General features: G+C 44.9%; 1 protein-coding gene across 1 annotated transcript in view; it reads right to left on the bottom strand.

The window, feature by feature from the left end:
- Positions 1-21,813, bottom strand: part of Alk (ALK receptor tyrosine kinase) — a 721,983-nt gene that overhangs the window by 505,154 nt on the left and 195,016 nt on the right. Inside the window, exon 2 of the mRNA XM_048431162.3 lies at positions 10,241-10,357. Within this exon, the coding sequence (XP_048287119.3) occupies positions 10,241-10,357 (117 nt within the window). The remainder of the gene's footprint in view (positions 1-10,240; positions 10,358-21,813) is intronic.

Raw genomic sequence — 21,813 nt, 5'->3', positions numbered from 1 at the left:
GGTTAATTTAAGATATAAGAGCTAGCTAGGAATATACTTGAACTATTGCCCAAACAAGTGTTATAATTAACATAGTTTTTGTGTGGTTATTTGGGTCTGGGCCGCTGGAAATGTACAAGCAGTCTCCTTTTACACATAAAGAAATGGTCTCTCAATCAAACCAAGAGATTACTGTCATGGCTAGCTTTAGGTGGGTAAAGTGGTCAATGGTAGCATTGGATGCATAGTGCTGAGGGCAAGACTGTGTCAAACGTTATTTCATTTAAAGGTGTGAAGGCAAAGAGATGGATGAATGTTTATCACTCAACGCTTCCTCCAGAAGACATCAACTGAGATCATGCAACTTCATGCATGGCATTTAATCTGCATAGAGCTCTGTTTCCTAATCAGGAAATGAAGTGGTGAGATAAAGCAATTTCAATTTTCTTCTATAACTATCATGCTAAGACTAATCGCCCCCTTTGGGAAGGTAGCCAAAGCAAGTTCTCTAACACGGCTTTCACCAGCTGGGCGGCAGGAAGCTGAGAGTTCTTCCTTCCATCCCAAGCTTAGATGATTAAGGATGGCTACTTCCTCTTCCTGGATAATTTCCTAAAGGGACACTTGGCCCACCAGTCACCTTTGGTATTAATCTACCAGCTGCCATCAACATCTGGCCACTCACTTCATAACACTAAATACCCAACCTGGCCCCTCTCCACCCCTTACTCACACCCACTATTCATTTATCATGGGGCCTGGGACTTGAAATCATTCACTCCCTTCCCATCATCCTGTGTCCTGGGATGCATCTGGGAACCAATCACTCAACTCAAGACATCTGTTTTGCTCACAATCAAGCTGCAGAGAAGATGGGCCAAGTCTCCTTTAATCAATCAATCACATAAACACTGCTTTGGAGGGGGAGGTGTGTGAGCATGAGCTCCCAGAGGGGTGATAGATGGCACAGAAGGCTTAATTCTCATTTCTCTCATCCATGGTCATCACCATGCTTCCATCGACACAATCTGTAGACAGAAAAATGAGATTCTGTTCTTTATCTAGGAAAAAAATTACTGTAAGTAATTAAGTAATTAAAAATGACAGCTATTCTGAGATTAACAAGCCCATCCTCCTCATTTTAGGAAGGAAAAACTGAGGCATAAGACAGTCAGGTGTCTTCGCCAAGGTGGTATGGACTTCAGTCTGGAAAAGTAAGAGGGCTGAGGCTTGAGTTCATTTTGGTCCTCCAGTTCATGATCTTAGTTTGTAGGAAACACTTATGTGCGCTCTTGCTCTCTTTGAGCATGGATGTGCGTGAAGTGGACGATCTTAGACAAAATAAACAAGGGCTCAGAGGACATGGCGAAGCTTTAGCAGCTTGTACCACCAGTCAATATGACACCTCTCTAAATGGGTATTTGTGACTAAGATTCTTGAGAAGAGAACCCAGGAAAAAAGCTCTGAGCCATGTGGCATCCATGGCAACGGGGGGAAGCTGGTGGATAAGGGAGACCTGGAAAGATGCAAGTTTTCCTCTCGCTTACTACCGTGTCTCTGGAGAGCAGAATCTGCTGACTGCTGCAAGCAAGCCTGAGGGTTCCCAGCTGATGACGATAGTGAAATAGGTGAACACCAGGCTGCCCTAGCATGTACCCTACCTGTCATATACTTGCGGCCCAGCTGGCGAGATGGGCTAGTCTGTATCTAACTCTTAAAGTATGCAGACTTAGAACAGCCAGGAGGGCACACAAAAAAAGCCAGGCAATATACGCGTAGCATCTTGAAGACTGATAAGATTTCAACAGATAGTAAAGGGATTACCAGGAAGTTTGCTGAGAGCAAAGGATAGGAAAAGATTTGAGCTGGACACGGAACGAACATTGCCCAACAGTATGATTTTGTGAGTTTGGAAACCATATTATAGTTTACGGCATCATGATTAAAGATAAAAAATACTTTCAGGCTATGAGAGGGAAAACTAGACACTCATAAGTTTTAAGCACAAAACTTTAGGCACACACACGCACATATATGTATATACATATGTACATATATACGTATGTATATGAATGACACCAAAACACAGGATACTGCTCCCACTGGATGGAGTTCAGAAAGCATTAATGAAACACCTGTGCTCTGAACACATTCATATTTTCCCTCATAACTGCCACAACAGCGTTGTCCCTAGGAATCATGGCCATTGACACTTTTTAATTAATTTTTATTTTTCTGAGCACTTTATACATGAATACTGCATCTACATCACCCCTTGCTCCCCTTTCCTCCCCCTCCTATGCCTCCCAAATTAATGCTCTCCTATTTGGTTATTATTGTTATAAGTATATACATGTGCCTGTGCATATATGCGTGTGTGTGTGTGCAAGCACGTATGTATAACCTATTGAGTACATTTGGCTTTCCTCATATGTGTATCAGCCCATGGCTGACTTCTTGGGATTGGGACCGGTGCAGAATTCCTCTGATTCTTTCTCTCTCAAAGACATTAGTCATCTGCAACTCTTTATCGGGGTGTCGAGGGGGGGGAGGCAGAACCAAAAAAAGTAGGGCTCTAATTGAAAGTAAGAAAACTCCTGAGAATGGGAGTCAGGATTCAGTCAGGATTCCTTTCCCTCGCTGCTCTGTATTGTGTCTTTGGACAGATTCTGGGAGACCATCGGTGCAGTGATTATGGAAGAGGTTAAAGTTGGCAACAAGGAGGTAAAGCAAAAGCCCATGACTCTCAAACTTAATGACCGTTGCAGTGACCCCGGGAATCTAGATTTTGGTGTTCCCTAGGTAGTTATGAGGCACCTCCACTAAGCCTGGCAAGAAGTTCATCTCTACAGGGAAGTTACTGCTGCACACTGAAGCAATTCTTGGTCTGACAGAGACTTATGATGTCCAATACTGAGACAGGTAAAGCAATAGTTCAGGCTGAGGTATGAGGAATTCCATGTGAATGCAGGCACAGAATGAGCCATGACCATGCCTCTACCATAGAGAGGTAAGGTGCAGGGTGGCCAAGAAGCCACCTAGGTTCCACTCTGCACTTTGCCACTGCCCTGCAGATAATACAGGCACCACTGGGTCTTCCCCTCCTCATCCAAAAGATGAAGCTATTTGACCAGACGGCTGTGGCCCCTGATGGCTCACAATCCCTATGAATTTCTCACTGATGAAATTATTCTAGTCATCTTTCTAAATGGGCTGGCTAAAGTCCTACACAGGAGAGGTCTCTTCTGATGTGTGCGTTTGCATCTGAGGTCGCTCCTGACAAAATATTTCCTTTTAGGAGGGCTGCCTCTCACGTCCAACCGTCACTTTTCTGCATATGCTTTGGACGCTTACCTTTCTAGGTTGGTTAGAAATTTTCTCTATACAATAGCTCAGGTGTCCCAAAGCTGTCAAAACAAAACTCTGTACCTCACTCATGGCTGCTGAATGTAATTCTTGCAGGCTGAGAAGAGGGGAAAACACTTCCCAGCTCTCCACTGGCCATTTCCTCCTAGATATTCTGAAGTTATTCCAAATGTAACTTCTCTGACATGGACCTAGACACCTGCCCCCTCTCTCTTGATGCCTTGGTTGCCCCCTCTTATTGCTAAATGTTTCTCTTCTCTCTTTAGTTAGTGGTATCTCCATCTGCTCAGTCATTAGAGTCGATGCTCCAGCAAAGGGATCTTTGCTATGACCCCAATGTCCCTCTGTCTTAGTCTCTACTCTGCTGCTGTGAAGAGACACCATGACCAAAGCAGTTAATTGGGACTTGATTACACTTTCAGAGGTTTAGTTCATTATCATCATGGTGGGAAACACGGCAGCATGCCAATAGGTACTGGAACAGTAACTGAGAGCCATAGCATGACCTGGAGGCAGAGAGACACAGGACTTGGCATGGGCTTTTGAAACTTCAAAGCCCACCCTCAGTGACAGACTTTCTCCAAGAAGGCCTCTTAATCTTCCTAATCCTATCAAATAGTGCCATTCCCTGGTGACTAAGTATTCAAATAGATGAGTCTCTGGGAACCATTCTTATTCAAACCACCACACCCTCCAAAGCTGTGCTTTCACAGGGAGGCTTGGGTCTAAGCCCTGAGCTCACTCAGAAGCAGTCATTTCTCTGACCTTGCTGGCCCCTCTCAGTTCATCTACACTCTGCATCACAAAGCTGAATCTGGTCTTGCTTTTGTCTTAACGTCTGTGTTCTCCTTACCCAGAATGCCCTCACCAGTGGTCCTTTTGGAGTTCGTGAAGTTCAAGGCCTAGAGCTTAGTTGTCCTACCTCTGTGTCCCAGGGTGGTTTGAGACGTGCCTCCACAGCTGCTCTTATCATAGAATAGGCAGGCTACCTCTTCCTCCAGAGTCCCTTGAAGGAAGGGAAAGGATCCCATTTGACCTTATCAGTGACATTTAGAACATAACCTGGTAGGCAGTGGCTGCTCAGTGACAAACGCTCCCACTTATTCCCTGTGTTGCTGGAAACACAGTAAGTGGTGGGGAATGATCTAGGCCATAGAAAGATGCAACAATGACCAAGGGAAAGAGCAAGATTGGAACGTGTAGTAGGGGGCTACCTGTCCAAGGGTGACGGCTGGAAACCATAATACAGGGCACAGAATATGTGACAATAAGAGATCAGTTAGCCATGGAGATTCATCTTCATTCCCTCCCTCTCCCTCTCTCTTTTTTCTTCTCTGTCTGTGACAAGTATTTTCCGTGTGTTTCTCAGGACTTGCTTTTCTCATATGTATGCTAGTTGGTCAATCATTCTCTGCTCTTTTATTCAGACAGTTTTCCCTTCTTGCCTCTCCTTTGCTCAAAGCGCCTTTACATAAAATGTTCATTCATATTTATTCACTGGCTCCATGCATCTTCATTTTAAAGGCATATGACTAAGAGGAGCATTTTAAACATACTTCTTCTAAGCCAGCTGCTTTCTATTGAATTTTTGTGGGTTGATTTCATTGGCTCCCAGCAGGTCATGGCCTTGAGGTGACAGATGGTCCGTGTTCTTGGGTCTTGTATGACTGCTGGCATTATTGCTCCCTCTGGGACTCAGCGTTTTTGGTGAATGCATCCAGAGGTCTTTTTCTTGCCGTCTTGCAGATAAGAATACAGATGTATGAGCTAGGAAATAACTTGATTTCTCAGCTCAGTGGAACAGGGCTGGAAGATGAACACAAAAGGTTCTCCTGGACGGGGTAGAAGAGTCACTAAGGAAACTTTCAGCCATGACAATAGCTTATGGGGGAGGCTGGGGGCTGCCTTTCAATGACGCCAGGCTCCTGAAGGCCGGAATGGCTGATTGTGGGCAGTCATATTAAATATGTAATTCCAGAAATGTGATCAAACTGATTTCCTGCTAGAGCGCTGAAGTCATTCCCACAGGGGAGCTGGAGGGTCCTTCTGTTTCCCACTTCTGATTCTGTGTTAGGTTAATTTTTTTGAGAGATAGATTTAATTGACCCAGTCTTTTCAATCGAAGAAATTGATACATTAACAAGTCAGATGGTGGTGGTAGCAGGGAAAGTAATTAAAAAGTCTAATTTTTCTCTCCAAAAGCACCAGTCCCTAAATTAGACTGGCCCCTCTGGTCCCAAAAGAAGACAAAGTTTCAAAAGAAATTTATTCAAAGGCCAACACTGTCTTCTGTATGCTCAGGTGTCGGAAGGAATATTTCACTTAGTGAGACTGTTGTGAGTTTGGTGGGGGTGGAAGAGGAATGGTGGTCTGAACTTCATTCTTCGGGGATGACTTAACAAAGACCAACTGGACTCCTTAAAATAAGAAAAGGTTATTCTCCCATGGTTCTGGGGCCAGATCTTTGAAATCAAGCACCCGTCAGGCCCATGTTGCCTTTAAAATTCTGGAGGAGGCACTAATCCATACCTTTCTTTTAGCTTGTATTCCTGCCAGCGTCCTTGGTGTTCATTGGCATCCAAAGCATGGCCGCAGTCTCTGAATTCTTAGTCACAGGATGTTTGTCTGGTGGATATCTGTGTCTGCGGTTTCTCTTCTTATAAGTACAGAAGCCACATGACATCTGGGCCCAGTGAATCCCCATGTCATTGCTTTAACTTGATTACAGATGTAAGATAATTGTGCTAAATAAAGTCTCATTTACAAGTACTGGGGCCTTAGGACTTGAACATATCTTTTGGGGTAACACAATGCAACCCATAATAAGGACCATGGTCTGAAATGGAAAAGTACATAAGCATATAAGATTGTTTACAGTGCCAAGTGGCGAAATCCACATGCTTCCTGGGAGGTGAATTGCCTACCCTGCCAGGAATGGTTTCAATTCCGAGACATCAAATGTTTGTTCTACAGATTGCCAAGGTTTAAGACATCATCCTGATCATTCAGCTTCAATGCTAGGTCATTCAGGAAGATCTCTCTATGGCCCAGTTTGAAATAACTTTGTGATGTGACAGAACACACAGCATGGGATGAGAGAATCTGAGGTTTTTGAGTTCACCCCTCTGTAGCTTAAGAGCCCTACGAATGAATTCCTTCTGCTTTCCACTGACATTTCTGTAAACCTGGAAAATAGAATAATTTCCTACCGCTGTAATTTCATAATGACATTTAAATGAGAAAAAATGCATGGGAGAGGATTTTGTAAAGTACCACAGTTTTGAAAAACAACAAATGAAAATACCCTTTGTCTTGGTCACCTGATTGGAAGAATCTTCAGGCGTCCTGTTTAAAATATTGATCCAGGGCCTGGGGTATAGCTCAGTCAGAAGAGTGCTTTGCCCCGCAAGTATGAGAACCTGAGCAAAATGCCAGAATGATAGCCCATGCATATAAAATCCCAACACTGGAGAGGCAGCGACAGGAGGATTATTGGGACCCAGTGGTTAGTCAGTCTAGTCTAACTGGTGAGCTCCAGACCAATGAGAGAGCTTGTCTCAAAAGATGTAGACAGTGTTCGTAAGTGTGACAACCAAGGTTGAACTCTGACATTCACACACATGCACTTGCACACACATGAATACACTGGTGCATACAAACATCCATACAGATGGTAATAAAATAAAACACTTAGTTGATTCTTTATCTCCAGAGTGGGCAAACATGAGAGTTAAAGTTAGGAAGAGCGCCATCTGTCTCTGTGACTCTAGAACCCAAGGCCATCAGGCTTCCTTATTCTTAAAGCATCCTATGGGACCCGATGAAGGACATTTGTAGCTGAGTTCCAACTCAGAGGCTAATCCCTCAGCCAAGCCCATAACTAAGTTCACAGACATAAGAGCCAATGATAAAAGGAAGTACGGGGAGGAAAAAAATCTGTCTTCATATGTCCTCCCTGTTTCAAAGCCTTTGGAGAGGAAAGTGCAGCTCTCGGCTCCCCATGATAAAATTAGCGGGCTATCGTCATTTAAGACAGAGGCCAGAGAGAGCTGGAATCTGATACTGAATGCCACTGAAGGGAATATATTTTATACAACATAAAAGGCCCGGCGTAAATGAGAAGAAATATTGGAGGGCTTCAAAAAGGTAGGTCAAACTTTTTCCTCAAGCAGATAATTACAGGCTGGGGGGTGAGTAAATCTTATTAGCCTCTTTCTACCTCGTCTCTTCCCATAAAACACTAGCAAGAAGGAAGCCAACTCTCCACTCAGGGTGGACAGCTTGTCTGAGAGAAGACTGGCTTGTCGCTGTCAATCACATCACCCGCGGGTGGCTTGTTGATGCTGCTCTCGCTGCCCTCACCTATCCACCACGCTGCAGCTTAAGCCAGTCAACTGAACGTGAAGTTCCACAGTACGCTGACCAAGACTCCATGGTCTCTTTCAATCTGAAGAACTACCCCTTCAGGTCGCAATGTTCCAGTCAAATTTCTCTGCCCATGTTTGAGGACTTAAAATTAATGAAGTTGTTAACATTTCTTAAAATGTCTTTCCTGGCAGATGAAAGGTATGGATTTATCACCTATGAGCCTGCTGGCCTTTTTGATTCATAGACATGTAGGCTGAACCCCCACAAAACACCATTGGGAGCTAGGAGTCTGGCCCTAGGTCTGCCATTAGCTTTCTCTGTGACAGGTCTCAGGGTGAATCTTCATTGTCACTCACTGGCAAAGAGATTTGCTGCCTACAGAATTATTTATCTGGCCTATTAACTCTGAGATGTCAGGGACCAGTCTTCCGGACTTCCGAATTTGTATAGCTCCAGCATCCGGCATGGGGGCTAGCCACACAGCTACGGAGATGGAAGTGTAAGTCTTGATGGAGGCCATGCAGTCTCCCTGAGTCCCTCAGAATTAAATACGGCCAAACGACAGAAAGGATCGGAAAGCATCACTGTCCTTCCTCAAGGAACCACCAGTCCTTCTCCCATGAATCAACACTAATAATGGCGCTGATGGCGACACCTTGGTCCAGCATTTGGACACTGACTGACCTATGGTTTGAATCTGCTCAACAAAGAAGGGAAATCATAAGGTTCTGGGCCATGAGGACAGTTTGAAAGAGATCTTAAGAAACATCTTGATCTATATTTTGCCACAGTTATCTCAGCCTTTCAATTTACTGACAAGGAAGGTGGGGCTCAGAGATTGGAAGTGGGTTTACCAAGTGTAAGTTGTAGGTAATTGGGTCCTCATAAGCCCCCAGGGCTTTCTCCCTTTGATCTGCAAACTCTTTCAATGGCATCCATAGGGAACTAATAGTTGCTGTCTATGACACATTTGAGCTAGACTTTTAGACATTCTAAATTTCATTTAAGTTTTCCTATAGAGACAGTGAATGAATCTGAACAGGAACTCTGAGTGTTATCTGAAGACCAGTTATACTATATATCTGGTGACCTTGGGGACAACACCAACCACACAAAGGACCAGCTTCTCAATTATTTACAGATACTCGGTCTTATCATAGGACGGCATTTGTGTGTGTGCCTGGTTTAAATAAAATCAAGAAGCAACCTGTATTTGGAATCTCCCAAAGAACCACTGAGGCTTCCCTCTCCCTAGGAATACTTAAGAATGGCAAGCAGCCTCTCAGCTCACAGTAGAATCCCAAACTGCCCACGGGGGTTTTATGCATTTCTTTCTTTCAGTTTGAAATGAAAGGTGCCATTATTAGAAGCCAAGACTAACCGTGTAATAGGTGAGGGGAGGGATGGCAGGTTTCTGACTGGAGGGTTTCTACAGGGGGTGGAACATCTCTGTTAGGTGTGCTTTAAATAGGTTAGGCCCAAGGGCAGAGACTAAGAAGCAGGAATAGGTAAATATGCCCAGAAGGGCATCTAGAACTCAGCGCTGTACTGGGTTCATAAATACTTAATTGAATTAGGTCTGATGAGAGAATTCTGTATCAGGAAGCCTTCTGCTTCCATTCATCATTCATAAATAAGCCTTTAGCAGTATCTTTCAGAGAAGGAATAAAATGGGGGCATAAACATAGCATATTACCTGTCCTTGAGGGACTTCTACCAAGAGAGCTGAAGAAATGAAGGTGCTCCCCAGTAAAGTCACAATTCTCCTATAACCCTGATGTTCCAATGGCAGAGCCTCCCCCCCCCCCCCCCCGGCTATAGCAGGCTTTCAGGCTGGAGCTCTGAGAATGAGTCAACTTCCTGAGGACTCACAGTACAGCAGCTCACAGGTGGAGTTGGTGGCCTCTTGGGGGAAAGAAGACCCATAAGCAAGGAATCCCAGCTTTGTGGCTAGAGGGCCCACTGTGAAAATGAGTTTCTGCATCTGTAAACACTAGAACTAGACCAGTTCTCTTGACCTCTGAGGCTGTTGCATCATCAAATGAGCAGAGATTATGACAAATAAGCTGTCTGAGAACAGAAGTTAGCCAAATATGATGGAGTCACTGAAGGGACCCTGGAAGACCTGTAACGTTCCTAATCACAATCCCTTCTTAGGAAATCATGGTCTATAGAGATGCCAAAGTCAGAACTTTAAAGCCAAAAGCTACAATTAGATATAAATAAATTGAAGGAATGCTGAAGGGATATCAGGACTCCATGTACCAGGAAGGCTTGGAGGATGGAATATGGGAACCACAGATCCCTTAGCTTCTTCCAGGACTCACAAGCAATATATACATCTTAGTTGAATGGTCTGATGGTATTCCTGAGCATCCTTGTGGGACAGAGGGTACAGTGGTATGTGGCCTGCTATTGGAGACTGAGTGACTCCCAAATAACTAATGATTTCAAATGGAATCTCAGAGTTTCCGTAACCAAACAATAGTGATGGTGTATCACAGACAACTGTCAAACATACACTTACCGTATCGACTGCGGTGGGACAGAAAAGGAAAGGAGTCTTTCATTGTCCAGGTCAGATTCCACACAAAGTTATCTGGAGGAGAAGGCATTCCTGGGGGTGACTCCACGGAGCTGTGACCTGGACACAAAAACAAAGGAGAGAACACTGACCCTTGTGTTTAGGACGGGTCTTCGAGATGTCATTCGATATCGGTTCAAACGAAAGTTCATCGCAGGCTTTCATGGCACTCAGCAGAAAGATGAACAAAAGAGGACCAAGCAGGGCACAAACAGACTGAGCTGATTGCTGCACTGTGTTGTGCATTTTCTGTCAAGCAGAGCCATATCTGAGGAGCCTGAATACTGTGGGAAGTCCATGCTAAGGCCCTCTGGAAGATGAACTAGAAGCCAGGCAGCTTAATGGCTCAGTCTAATAGCTCTATCCGAAGTCTGTTCTGCTGGTAAGAATTTGTGCAACTTTAGAGGGAACTTCGATTCATCTCTTTCAAATAATGTCCTCCATCCCCACACTTGGGCTTGCAACTTCATCTGATGTTGTTTGCTTGGGTTATTGCCTTATCAATGAGAGGGTTGAAATTGCACTCAAAAGTTACGAGTACTTGACAATTATGCTATTTTCAGGGAGGAGAGAAAAAAAAAAGCTGTGTTATGGGTTTCCCACATCCAAGAGGCCAGGGAGCCACAGAGGACGAATGTTTCTGATTTGCATGAGTGAAAAAAGGGATGAGAGAAAAGAGCAAAGTGGCATTAGCTCTTTATTTAACAGAACCTCGAGTGGGTTTTGTGGCGAAAAGTCATTACAATCTGTCTACAACGCAAATGAGCAGACTGTGCATGCTCATCCACCGTTCTTCCCTGAAAATCCCCAAATCCATCACTATTTGCTAATGTTTTATGGTGGGCAAAGCTTTTCGTGTTAAAGGAGGAAGGGTTGGAGAATGAGTTGTTTCGTGGATAGATGTGTGGTGAGGCTGGGAGAGGGGAGAAGGGAAGGTGGGAGCTGGGGCTTCTGTGGTTTCCACGGTGCAAAATCCTGCTCTGTCCTTTAGTCCTGTGGCATGACAGTCACAGCACCGTGACATTTCGAGCTGGGTATCACCCTCTCCATTTTTTTAGGCACAACAACCGAGAATGAAAGGGGCAAGTGAGAGAATCCAGACCAGAGCACAGACCGGGCTCTGCCCTGAGTTAGCTGACCTGCAGCGGCTCCAGCCAGCTGTAATGGTAGGGTAAAGGGGAGGAGTCAGCAATAGGAGGAGGAACCAAAGCCCTTCCCCAGTTTCTGTCTTGCAGCCTCTTAGGCACCTTCTGGGGCAGCAGCAATTCAGGACTGCAGACTGTCTCCAAAACAAGGCAGCACGAACAAAAACTCAGGCCGGGAAGATTGCTCAATCAATAGCGTGCTGGCCACGTGTAATGTTTGAAAGCAGCGTCCCTGCTCTCCTTTCCTTTCAGAATCGACCCCATGTCACACACTTTGAGAATCTCTGGCCCAGATGCCCATAGCTGTCTTCTGTTGTTACATCCTCCATTCTTTCTCTAGGCTCTACGGAAAAGCTGACCACGGGGCCACACACTCCTCAAACTCTAACTGGTACTTTCTAAGAAAAATGATCTCTGCCCTTCTCCCACAGAGCTGACAGGGAAGCACCGACTCCTGAGTGCCCAGGGAAGAGATCTTTCCTCTCCTCTCACATCTGGTCGATAGAAATTAGAAATGAGTTGGGAGCTACCTCTTCTTCCAGCATTTCTTTGAAATGGCCCAGAGGAAGTGCATGGTAAGGGCACTGGAGTTATGCAAGTGAGTTATAGGGAGAAGCTACCTCATCCAAGGGAACTCAAGGCTACATGAGTTCTCTTAGGGTTAGACAGCTTTAAAAAAAATCAATAATATGACTGTAAGTGATATCATGCTCTATAATGCCAGCACTTGGGATGCCAAGGCAGGAGGATTATGAACTTGGATCCAGAATAGGTATATAGGAAGACTGTCTCCAATATTAACATTGATAAATCAAGCTATAATATAGCTCATTCAATAAAGTACTTGATAGGCAAGCGTAAGAGCCTGAGTTCAGACCCCACCATCCCAATAAAGCAGGCAAATATGGTGGCATGTGCATGCTTTTCTTTTGGTTTGGTTGGGGTTTTGTTTTGTTTTGAGACAGGGTTTCACTATGCAGCCCTGGCTAGACTGGAACTTGCCATGTAGACCAGGCTAACTTCATACTTACAGAGAACTATCTGCCTCTGCCTCCTGTGTGCTGGGATTTAAGGCATAAACTACCACACCCGGACAATGGCACATGCTTATAGACCTGTCCCCAGAGAGACAGAGACAGATGACTCCAAGGGGCTTCACCTACTCAGCAAGTCACAGACTCGTGAGAGAGATCCTGTTTTAGAAAACAAGGTGGACAGCGACTGAGGAATACTGAGCTTGTCTCCAGCCTCTACATGTATCTACAACTCTTACATGTGTACCCATATACACATGCATCTTCACACATAGAAGCACACATGCACATGCATGCATGCATGCATGCATGCACACACACATACATGCTCTCTACAATGCCTGCCAGGGCCCCAAAAGTGCTGTTCAAGGTCGGGGGTGACTACCAAGCATGGCCACAGTGTGATGGGCCCGGGAAGATGAGGACGACCGAGTCTCTGCCGTGAATGAGTGGAGACAAAAACTGCCAACTCCGTACTGAGTCATCAGCTTCGCTCAAACTTGAAGCAATCCCAAAGCAACACCAAGACTGAGCCTCAGCAATGTTTGCAATGATGTCATTTTTCATAACCTTTCTGTTTGGGAATGGTATTTACTTCTTCCTAGATGAGAAGCATCAAGGGGGTGGGATAGAGTTTAGGAAGCACTTAGGACTCTCTGAGAGGGCACAGAATGGCAAATGACTTTTTACCTGGAAGAAGTCCAGTTAATATATTCTTTTTTTTTTTTTTAAATGCTGTATCTGAAAGCATTGGAAAGGAAAGTCTCTGAGGGCTGAGTCATGACCCACAAGGAGACAAGGAGATCGCTGTGGCTTGTCTCCTCAGCTAGCACTTTACTCATTGTTAGAATCCACCAAGAACGCCAACAAATTGGCATCCTCAGAGTTGGGAACTGGAAAGAAAGCAGGATGTTTTATACTGACTTTACAGGAACTCCTAGAACTGCGGGCTCACAGGGGAGCAATGTTAATCCTAGTTCATCGAATATGCACCTCTTTAGAAAACGTAGGCTAAAGCACCCTCACTGAACAGTGCAGGGCTAAGGGCCTGAAGACTTCCTTCAGAGTTCCGACCCCTTCCTGTTTTCACTCCTTGTGGGAGAGAGCTCTTAGCATAAAGAAAAACTGTGCCGTGAGAAGCAAGCCGTGTAGTTAGGAGAAGGGAGGGAATGTTAATCCCAAAAATGCAAGGAGAAAGACCATCAACCCAAATGAATTTAAGCAAGCAATTAATTAAAGCAAGCTTTTTAAAATTTGTGTACACAGGCTGCCTCCCCCTAAGACAGGGTTCAAGAGGTCAGCATTCGACATGTACAAGATACAAGTTTTTATAGCTCAGGTGTAGGGGGTTTTCAAATGGGGGATTTGGCAGGCAAATTGGGGGGTAGCTACAGGAGCAGCAGAACAAGGTAGTCATAACCTTTTGAAACAAAGGCAGAGTTTCAAGATAGTTATAAAAGCTTTTGAAACCAAGGCAAGGTTGCTGTTTCCTGGAACAGGCAGTACGGAACCATTTGTAGTTAAGGTTACAGGTGGGCATCGCCCAATCCTTGAGAAACAGAGGTTTAATTACAAACAGGAATGAACCTGGTTTGTCTAGTTGTGAAGATGTGATTTAAGCTACTGGCTAAAACAGGAAGAGTCTTAGACTCTGGGGGATGAAGAGTGGAAAAGGAAAGAGAGATAAGGGTGGGCAGGGGACGAGCTTCCATGTGTCCAAGTGAGCCTGTGATGGCCTAAGGAGACAAAGGGAAAGAAACACCCCCGGACTGGGGGATTATAGACTGAATACTGTAAGGATTTTTTCCCTCTCTAATGATTTCCCAAGCCCTTTATTGGCTCTATAGGGAACTGAGATGGAGTGAAGACCCCGAGCTCTCGACACTGCTCTCTGTTGCCCTTGTATCACCCCTTGCCGTCCTCAGCTTAGATTCATGGCCCATCTCTTTGCAGCCTTCCTGTGCCCGCTGTCTGAATGAGCTTGCCTCTTGCTTCTTCACAGCTGCTCTGAAGTAGCTGCCTGTGGTACCGAGGAGGGAAAGAGGAGCACACAATGAAGCTGACAAACCTCACTTAAAGGCACTGCCAGGAATGCCCAGGACCATGCAGAAACCCCACTATATTTCCTGACCAACCCAAACCACTCTAGCATAGTTATTTCCACATTAGCTTTTCAGAGCCCCCCCCACCCCGCCTTCCCTCCTGTCTTCAGCTAACAGCCTTGTTCTGTAGTAGATCACTGAGGAAGCGGAAGTCTAGGGTCCTCCTGACCAGGAATCAGAACCTGGGTGTACTTCCATCACCCCTATTTGAAGAATCCGAGCACGATTTATCCTCTTCAGTGGTTTCGGCACCCTGCTTGGAGGTGCTCGCCTTATCCCTGAGATGTCTGCCCTTGCAACGGATACCCCTGGCTCCTGCATCTGTGATTTACCCCCTTTACAAAATACCAAGCTGATCTCAGCCACAGAAAGCATGAACCATCTTTAGGAAACAGAACAACTCCCTTGACCCCCACACTCTGCTTCAGTCACTAACATCACGACTCTGCAGCTAAATCTCTTGAGAAGTTGGTCTCCACAGTCTTCCTTCCACCTTCCCTAAAATGTAGTAAAAAGCACGATTGTGTTGCTTCTCCAAGTCAAGGTCACTGTCAACTCCAGTCTTGGTCTTACAGACCTTCTGTGCAACGTTTGACCCAACTGACGCCTCCCTGCTTCTTGGACTTCTCACATCATGGTAGCCACAGAGCCCTTGGGTGCCTCCTACACTGGTGGTAGGGGCCACTCATCCTTGTTTGTCAGACTGACCAGGAAGCAAAGTCTCCAGGTCCTGACAGCCCTTGCCTGGGAAATTCTGTACCTAACATTGTACTGTGCCACAGCGAGTAGACCTGGTCAACTGACAACGACCAATGACAAAGAAGTTCAAGGTATCCACGACCTACTGAGGAGTCTTTACTGACCAATAAACAGACTGATTTTAAAGAAACCCACATTCATTCATGTTTATATTAATTAAACACTCGGATATTTTTTTTTTCCTTAGAGAACCACTTAGAGAATTTCTCTTTGCTTGGTGTGTAAATGTGCTCAACTTTAAAGAAAAAAATCTGTGGGATATTTGTGTTCCTTTTTGAGATTTATATCTCCAGGCCCAAACACTCATCTAAAAATAGAATATATTCACTCATCCACGCCAGTTCTGAACTTTCTTACCCGATAAGCATTTTGGATATAACATGGACTAACCCAAAATCTTTACACCTTTTACCTAAAACTGATTTCAGAAGTTAATACTCTGCTCGCTCCGCTGCTTAGGGCAGAAGGTGAGAAGCAGCCTCACACCTCCTGTCAATTCTCCCCCAAACTGTGATGGCTCTCCCGGAACTGTATGCTCGCTGGTCTTTCTCCCCATCACCTCTCAGCCTGACTACTGCTGTCTATGGAAACCCAGCTGGTCTCCCTGCAATCTGTCCTTCACACATCAGTTAGATTGACAATTCACCCCTGGAAGTTTCCTTCTATAGCCTTGCTTCAAAGGACTCCATCTGACCCGACCCCTCCTTCATGCTCTGATTACATTTGTAGCCGTTTTCCCTTCCCTGCGAGCTCTGTCTTAAAGGATTCCTCGCCATTCCTCAAACTCATCAAGGGCACTCCTATCCCAGAGCGCATGGGTCATGTCTAACCTCAGAGATCTGTGACCACTCCTTCCCTTTCCCTCTGTCCAGGCATCTACCCATGTACCTCCTTAGACAGCACTCACAACAGCATCCTCTCTATTTTTCCCCTGTCTTCTATTATTTCTTCCACACATATGTCATGTATATTGATTTGCTTATTGCATACTTCTGAAACTACACCCTATTATTACCAGACGTGGAACATAGTAGACACTCAACAAATACTTGTCAAATGAATGAAAGAAAGGCCCTGGAGGATATTGGTAATTTTGGAACTTATTAGCTATTTAATTTCAGGCTGGGACATACTTGGAGGAGTATCAACTTTCTGAAAATGATGATAAGAATAAGAATAAATCATGCTCTAAGATCTCCCAGGGTTTTGTAAGGGCCAAATGAGTCAACATGTGAGTGTGCTGTACTGTTTAAATGCCAGCCATGTCATTCTGAAAGAACAAGTGCATGCCCTCATGTGCTCCAGCACATGTACTTATGTGTCTGGAGACCAGCGATACTTCAGGCAACTTCTGTTGTTCTCCACATTATTATGTGAGACAGAGTCTCTTCATTGAACCGTAAGCTCACTAATTTGCTGGGCTATTTGGCTAGCAAGACCACAGGAACTGTGGGTCTCTGTGCCCACAAAGCTGGCGTTACAGGGATATACCACCACACCTGGCTTTCACATGGGTTAAAGCAAGTGTCTGAGCTCAGGTAGCCCTTGTTTCAACTGAACCATTGATGTGGGATTCTCCTCTGTAAGCTGTTAATATGTTTTATTGCCATTGGTTAGTAAAGAAGCTTCTTTCGGCTAATGGCTTAACAGAATATAGTCAGGCTGGAAAAGATATAGAGAGAGAGTAGGCAAAGTCAGAGAGATGCCATGGAGCCACTGAAGGGGACAGATGGCTGGGAAGCTTTCCGGTAAACCACGAGCCTCATGGTAAAATATAAAATAATAGGAATGGGCTAATTTAAGATATAAGAGCTAGCTAGCAATACCCCTAAGTGATTGTCCAAACAGTGTTTTAATTAATACAGTTTCTGTGTGATTATTTCAGGTCTGGGCAGCTGGGAACGAACAAGCAGCCTCCGTCTACAAACCATCTCCCCAGTTCTCTACATCTTCATGTCTTAAGCTTCTACCTCCATTGGAGAAATTAAGATGAATGTGAATCCTGGTCCCTTTCCAATTCCAAGAAGATCTTGTATTGATAAACATGATGTCTAAACATCAAAGGGCTTGCCCAGGGCACTCTTCTGTTATTCACTAGCTAACTGTGGACTTGGCCAACTGTCAACTGCCTTGAATACCCAAATTTCAGCCAGTAGGTGATATCTGTATTTCAGATCTTCATTTTCATATGTCTTGCAGTGTGTTCACTAATCTAAGCCAATAATATAATCTAGTGGATTTATCATCTTTGTGTCAATAGAAGAGATAACAAGCTACGCATGTGTGCCAGTTATTTATGTGATTGCCCTAGGTTCACTAGGAACCATGTTTTACAAATTTCCATCAATAAACTGTAACAAGCGCCTGTATTTGGAAACCCTCCTTGGAGCTCTCCTGCCATCCTTGTACACGTCTTACTTATTTATTTTCCTTCCAACAACAAAACAATCACTGACAGCTTGCCGGTTATTCCCCCTCATTTGAAAACACACTTAATAATGCATTATTTTACAATGATTTTGTGTCACACAAGGCAAAGCCTAATGTGGCCAAATAAATAGCCATCCAGATGTCAAACAGTAGTAAGCAGGCAGAGTTCTGCAGGGAAAGAAAGCAGAGGGCAGGCCTCGTGTGGGGACTGGCAGCTAGGGGAAATGGTTCGGGTATTCGTGGAGCTGGGCCCACACTTGTTCACCTGGAGGAACTTTCTTGGTGAAGTCACCTGACTGTAAGTGTCACCAGTAATGATGGGGGCTTTGCAACAGGCAGTGAATTCAGTCTAAAATGCAAAGATGTGATTTTCAGAGGAAGGGAAAGAAGGAGTTAGCAGATGTATTCTTTATCCTGAAGACTCAGACTTCCCTACACCTTTTCTGGGCTGGAAATGAGGGGGTTGGACTCGCTGCTTGCTAAAGACCCCTCTGGTGCATGCAGATCTGGCTTTCTACAGTCTGCTTTCACGTTTTCTTCCAGCTGGCTCATTCAGAGAGGAGCGATCAAAGTCAGGGGTGGAATCTGAATGGAAGGAAGCAGCCCCCGCTCCGGTTCACCTTTCTCTAGGTTCCACTCCCCTCCTGCCAGAAACATGGATGCTCTTTCTTCGGAGCTCAAGTCCTAAAGCAGAAATGAGTCTCATAATTTTCTCTCGGACCATTGAAAGTCAGCTCCAACACATGTTTCTTGCTTTTCCCCCTGTCCCCAGAGATCCTGTTTATAACTGTGGAGTTCACTCAGTGGTGAAACGTAGCCGTCTGCCCTGGGAAAATAGGCACTCCTTGAAAAGGCTTCGCATTAAAGAACACCACAGACACAAAGGAAATCACGACTGCAGCTTCTGCTCTCTCAGAGAACGAATTGTCAAAATTAACTACAGCCGAAAGATAACTAGTGATACACCAGGAAAGGAATCCTGTACATAGCGTATTAGTGTATAAAGGCACAGCGAAGACTTTATACACACATGGCCGAAGCCTGTATATCTGAAGCCTGACACCATGTTTGACCTTCATGGTGGCTTGGATGAGAATGACAGCTCCTAAGCTTGCGTATTTGAATGTTTGGTCCCTTCCCAATTGGTGGAACTGTTTGGGAAGAATTAGGAGGTGTGACCCTGGAGCAGGTGCATCATTGCCTCCTACTTTTGGATCAGATGTAAGCTCTCAGATTCTGCTCCAGAGACCTTCCTGCTTGCCTGCTACCAGGCTCCTCGGCATGATGGCTGTGAACTGTCACCCTCTTGAATGATGAGCTCCAGTAAAGGTATTTCTTTATAGATTGCCTTGGTCGTGGTATCTTGTTACAGCAATAGACAACCTTTCATTGTTCACATGTTCACACTGTTATTAGTCTCTACGCTTTTCCCCAATCTAATACATGCATAAAATATCTTTACCCAATTCTGACTCCCTATAGTCTTCAAAAAAAAAATCTGTTCTCTTTTTCTTTTTCTTCTTTTTTTTCTTTTCTGAGACAGAATCGTGTTACATTGTTGGATGACTTTCGGGGACTATCTGTATGTCTCACCACCTGGGAAATCCTCTTCTAAATGTCCAACCAAATCCATGTCCCCAAAAGCCCCCATCATTCCTCAGCCGGACCCCCATCAAATCAGTAGTTCTAGGATTTGCCTCATGCCAAGCAAATCTTGAACCTAATCCATGCCTGCCTGAACATCAAGGCCCTCAAGGACAGGCATTTAGGCTACTCTCCAACCCTGCTGTGCCAGCCACCTTGGACGCCTATGAGCGTGCATTACAACAGTGTTCTTACTTCATTCTCAAATCCTAAGTTTCAGAACTGCTGTTCATGCTGAATTTCATTTCTTATTTTTTTCTTTCTTTTTTCCTTTTTTCTCTCTCTCTTTCTTTCTTCCTTCCTTCCCTTTTATTTTTTTCTTACAAAGCTAGAAGAAAAGATTAGGAAAAATGTTGTCTTGTCTCATGTAAATAGGCTGCTCTGTGGCAAAGGCAAAGGCAGTTGAGGTATAGCCCTATTTTGTCAGCTGAAATATTATGTCTAGGTAGGCTTCTGGTGATTCACAATTCATGGTCAAAGTCAAATAATGAAGACTATTACACTTGATGCCCTCTCTGCCAAAATTTCTCTCTCTCTCTTCGAACAATCCTAATTCACGTCATTTTGTCTTCCTAGAGATAACCTCATTGTCCCAAGGAAGCTACTCCTGATCTGTCTGTAAGCTGCCTCCTCTTGCTCTTGATATGCTTGGTCACTGTACCAATGCTCCAATCTGGATTTCAGAAGCTGTTGAAGACTCACTAGCAGTTAACTAAGCCAAGAGCGCGATGGAGAGCGTGTCACTCTCTAGGTGACATGCCTCCTGCTCCTACTTACACGCACATCCCAAGAGCATCCATGAGCAGGGCACCATGACTGCCCGTTCTGGGTCGGCTTCCTCAGCTTGTTTATGCACTGCTCTCTAAGAAATTCACTCCCCTGTGATCTCAAACCTATTTTCTCCCCCCAAAATATGTTGGCTAGAATAATAATCAAAAGAAAGACTTTGAACTGCCACGGGGCCTTTCATCTTGTGATCTCAGAGAGCTTTACCAGGCACTAAATAATTAATGTGCCGAAAGCGACACAAAGATGGGGCAGCCTGCAAAATCAAGTCCGTCGACAAAAGGCCTTTCTCGTTTGGAGCAAGGGAGTAGTTATGGGGATAATCACCCACTGTGAGTCCAGCAGTCTCCAGGGATGTTGGACAAGAGGCTATTAACCACTCAAGAACAATTGGCTCTTCTCTTGACCTGTTTTGAGCTAACAAGTGACAGTTACCAGGGTGACCACTGAGATCATGTAGCAAACTCTGGGGGAGGGCATCGACCACATTTGGGAAGGGATCTCCAGCATGGAAAAGTGGAGAGTAACCACATGCGCATTTGCCATGACATGCCCTCCAGAGCCAGCCGAGTCAGCCATTCTATGATCCTCGCAACCACCCTGTTGGTTAACCTCTTTTGTAGAGCTGTAGGGATTAAGGCTCAGAGAACACAAGACCCTACACAAGGTCAGTGTTTGACTGCACTGACTGCTGTGAAGAGAAACAGTGACTGATGGGAACAACTTAAGGGAAGAAGAGTTTGGTTTGGCTCCTAAGGTTTCATTCTGGTAGGAAGGCACAGTGGTAGGCCCATGAGTGGACTGGTCACAGTATCCAAATCCAGTCCAGTTAGTGGTGAAGATTCATCATCACAGTCTTATAGCATTTGGGTAGAACACCTAACGACTATCCTTGGATTTGTAGGTCAGCAAGGAATACCACTCGGCAACACAAACCCCTAGAGATGGTGATGTCCTTGGAGAACTGGGACATTGAATTCAATACCACGGAAGGAGATGGATCAGATTACAGAGTCTTCCAGTATTCTCGTAAATGAAGACAGAGTCCTTTGGGGCAGCCAGGAAGGTGACCCAGAAATACACACTTCTAGTCATGACAGCTGGTTCTCCATAGCCTTAGGCTCATGCAACACTGTTTCCATAGCAACTACCATAAGGTCTATGCCCCTGGGCCCTTGAGATGGGGCATTGACTGGTCTAGGTGGGAAACGGGCACAGAAAAATGTCTAAGAATTTCAAGTCCTTTCTGTACCTCTTCAGGTACTCAGCACCTACCTCAGTTCAGGAAAAAGACTGCTCGAGAGGCCACAGTGCAGACTCTCTCATGCCCACGGCCCCGAGATTGGAAGCAGAGCTCTCACAGATAAGTGTGCTAGGTAGAACCCAGGTTTCTGGGTGCAAGGCTGCTCCCACACGACCTTGTGAGAGCTACTTAACTCTTCTGAAGCGTTGTTTCTCTGCATTTATACAGAACTCACTGTGACTTTCCATGCAACTTTACAGATGCTCTGAGAATTAATGAGACAGTACACACAAAGCCCTCGGGCTCTTTTGAACAAAAGTACACCAGAAATCCTTGTGCTGGTACTAAGGGGCATTGTCAGGATGATACATTT

Source organism: Myodes glareolus, chromosome 6 (genome assembly GCF_982192425.1).
Source record: "Myodes glareolus chromosome 6, mMyoGla1.1, whole genome shotgun sequence".
In the NCBI taxonomy this organism is placed as follows: Eukaryota; Metazoa; Chordata; class Mammalia; order Rodentia; family Cricetidae; genus Myodes; species Myodes glareolus.
Note: the sequence above shows the minus strand (reverse complement) of the source record. Positions and strands in the feature narration are given on the sequence as shown.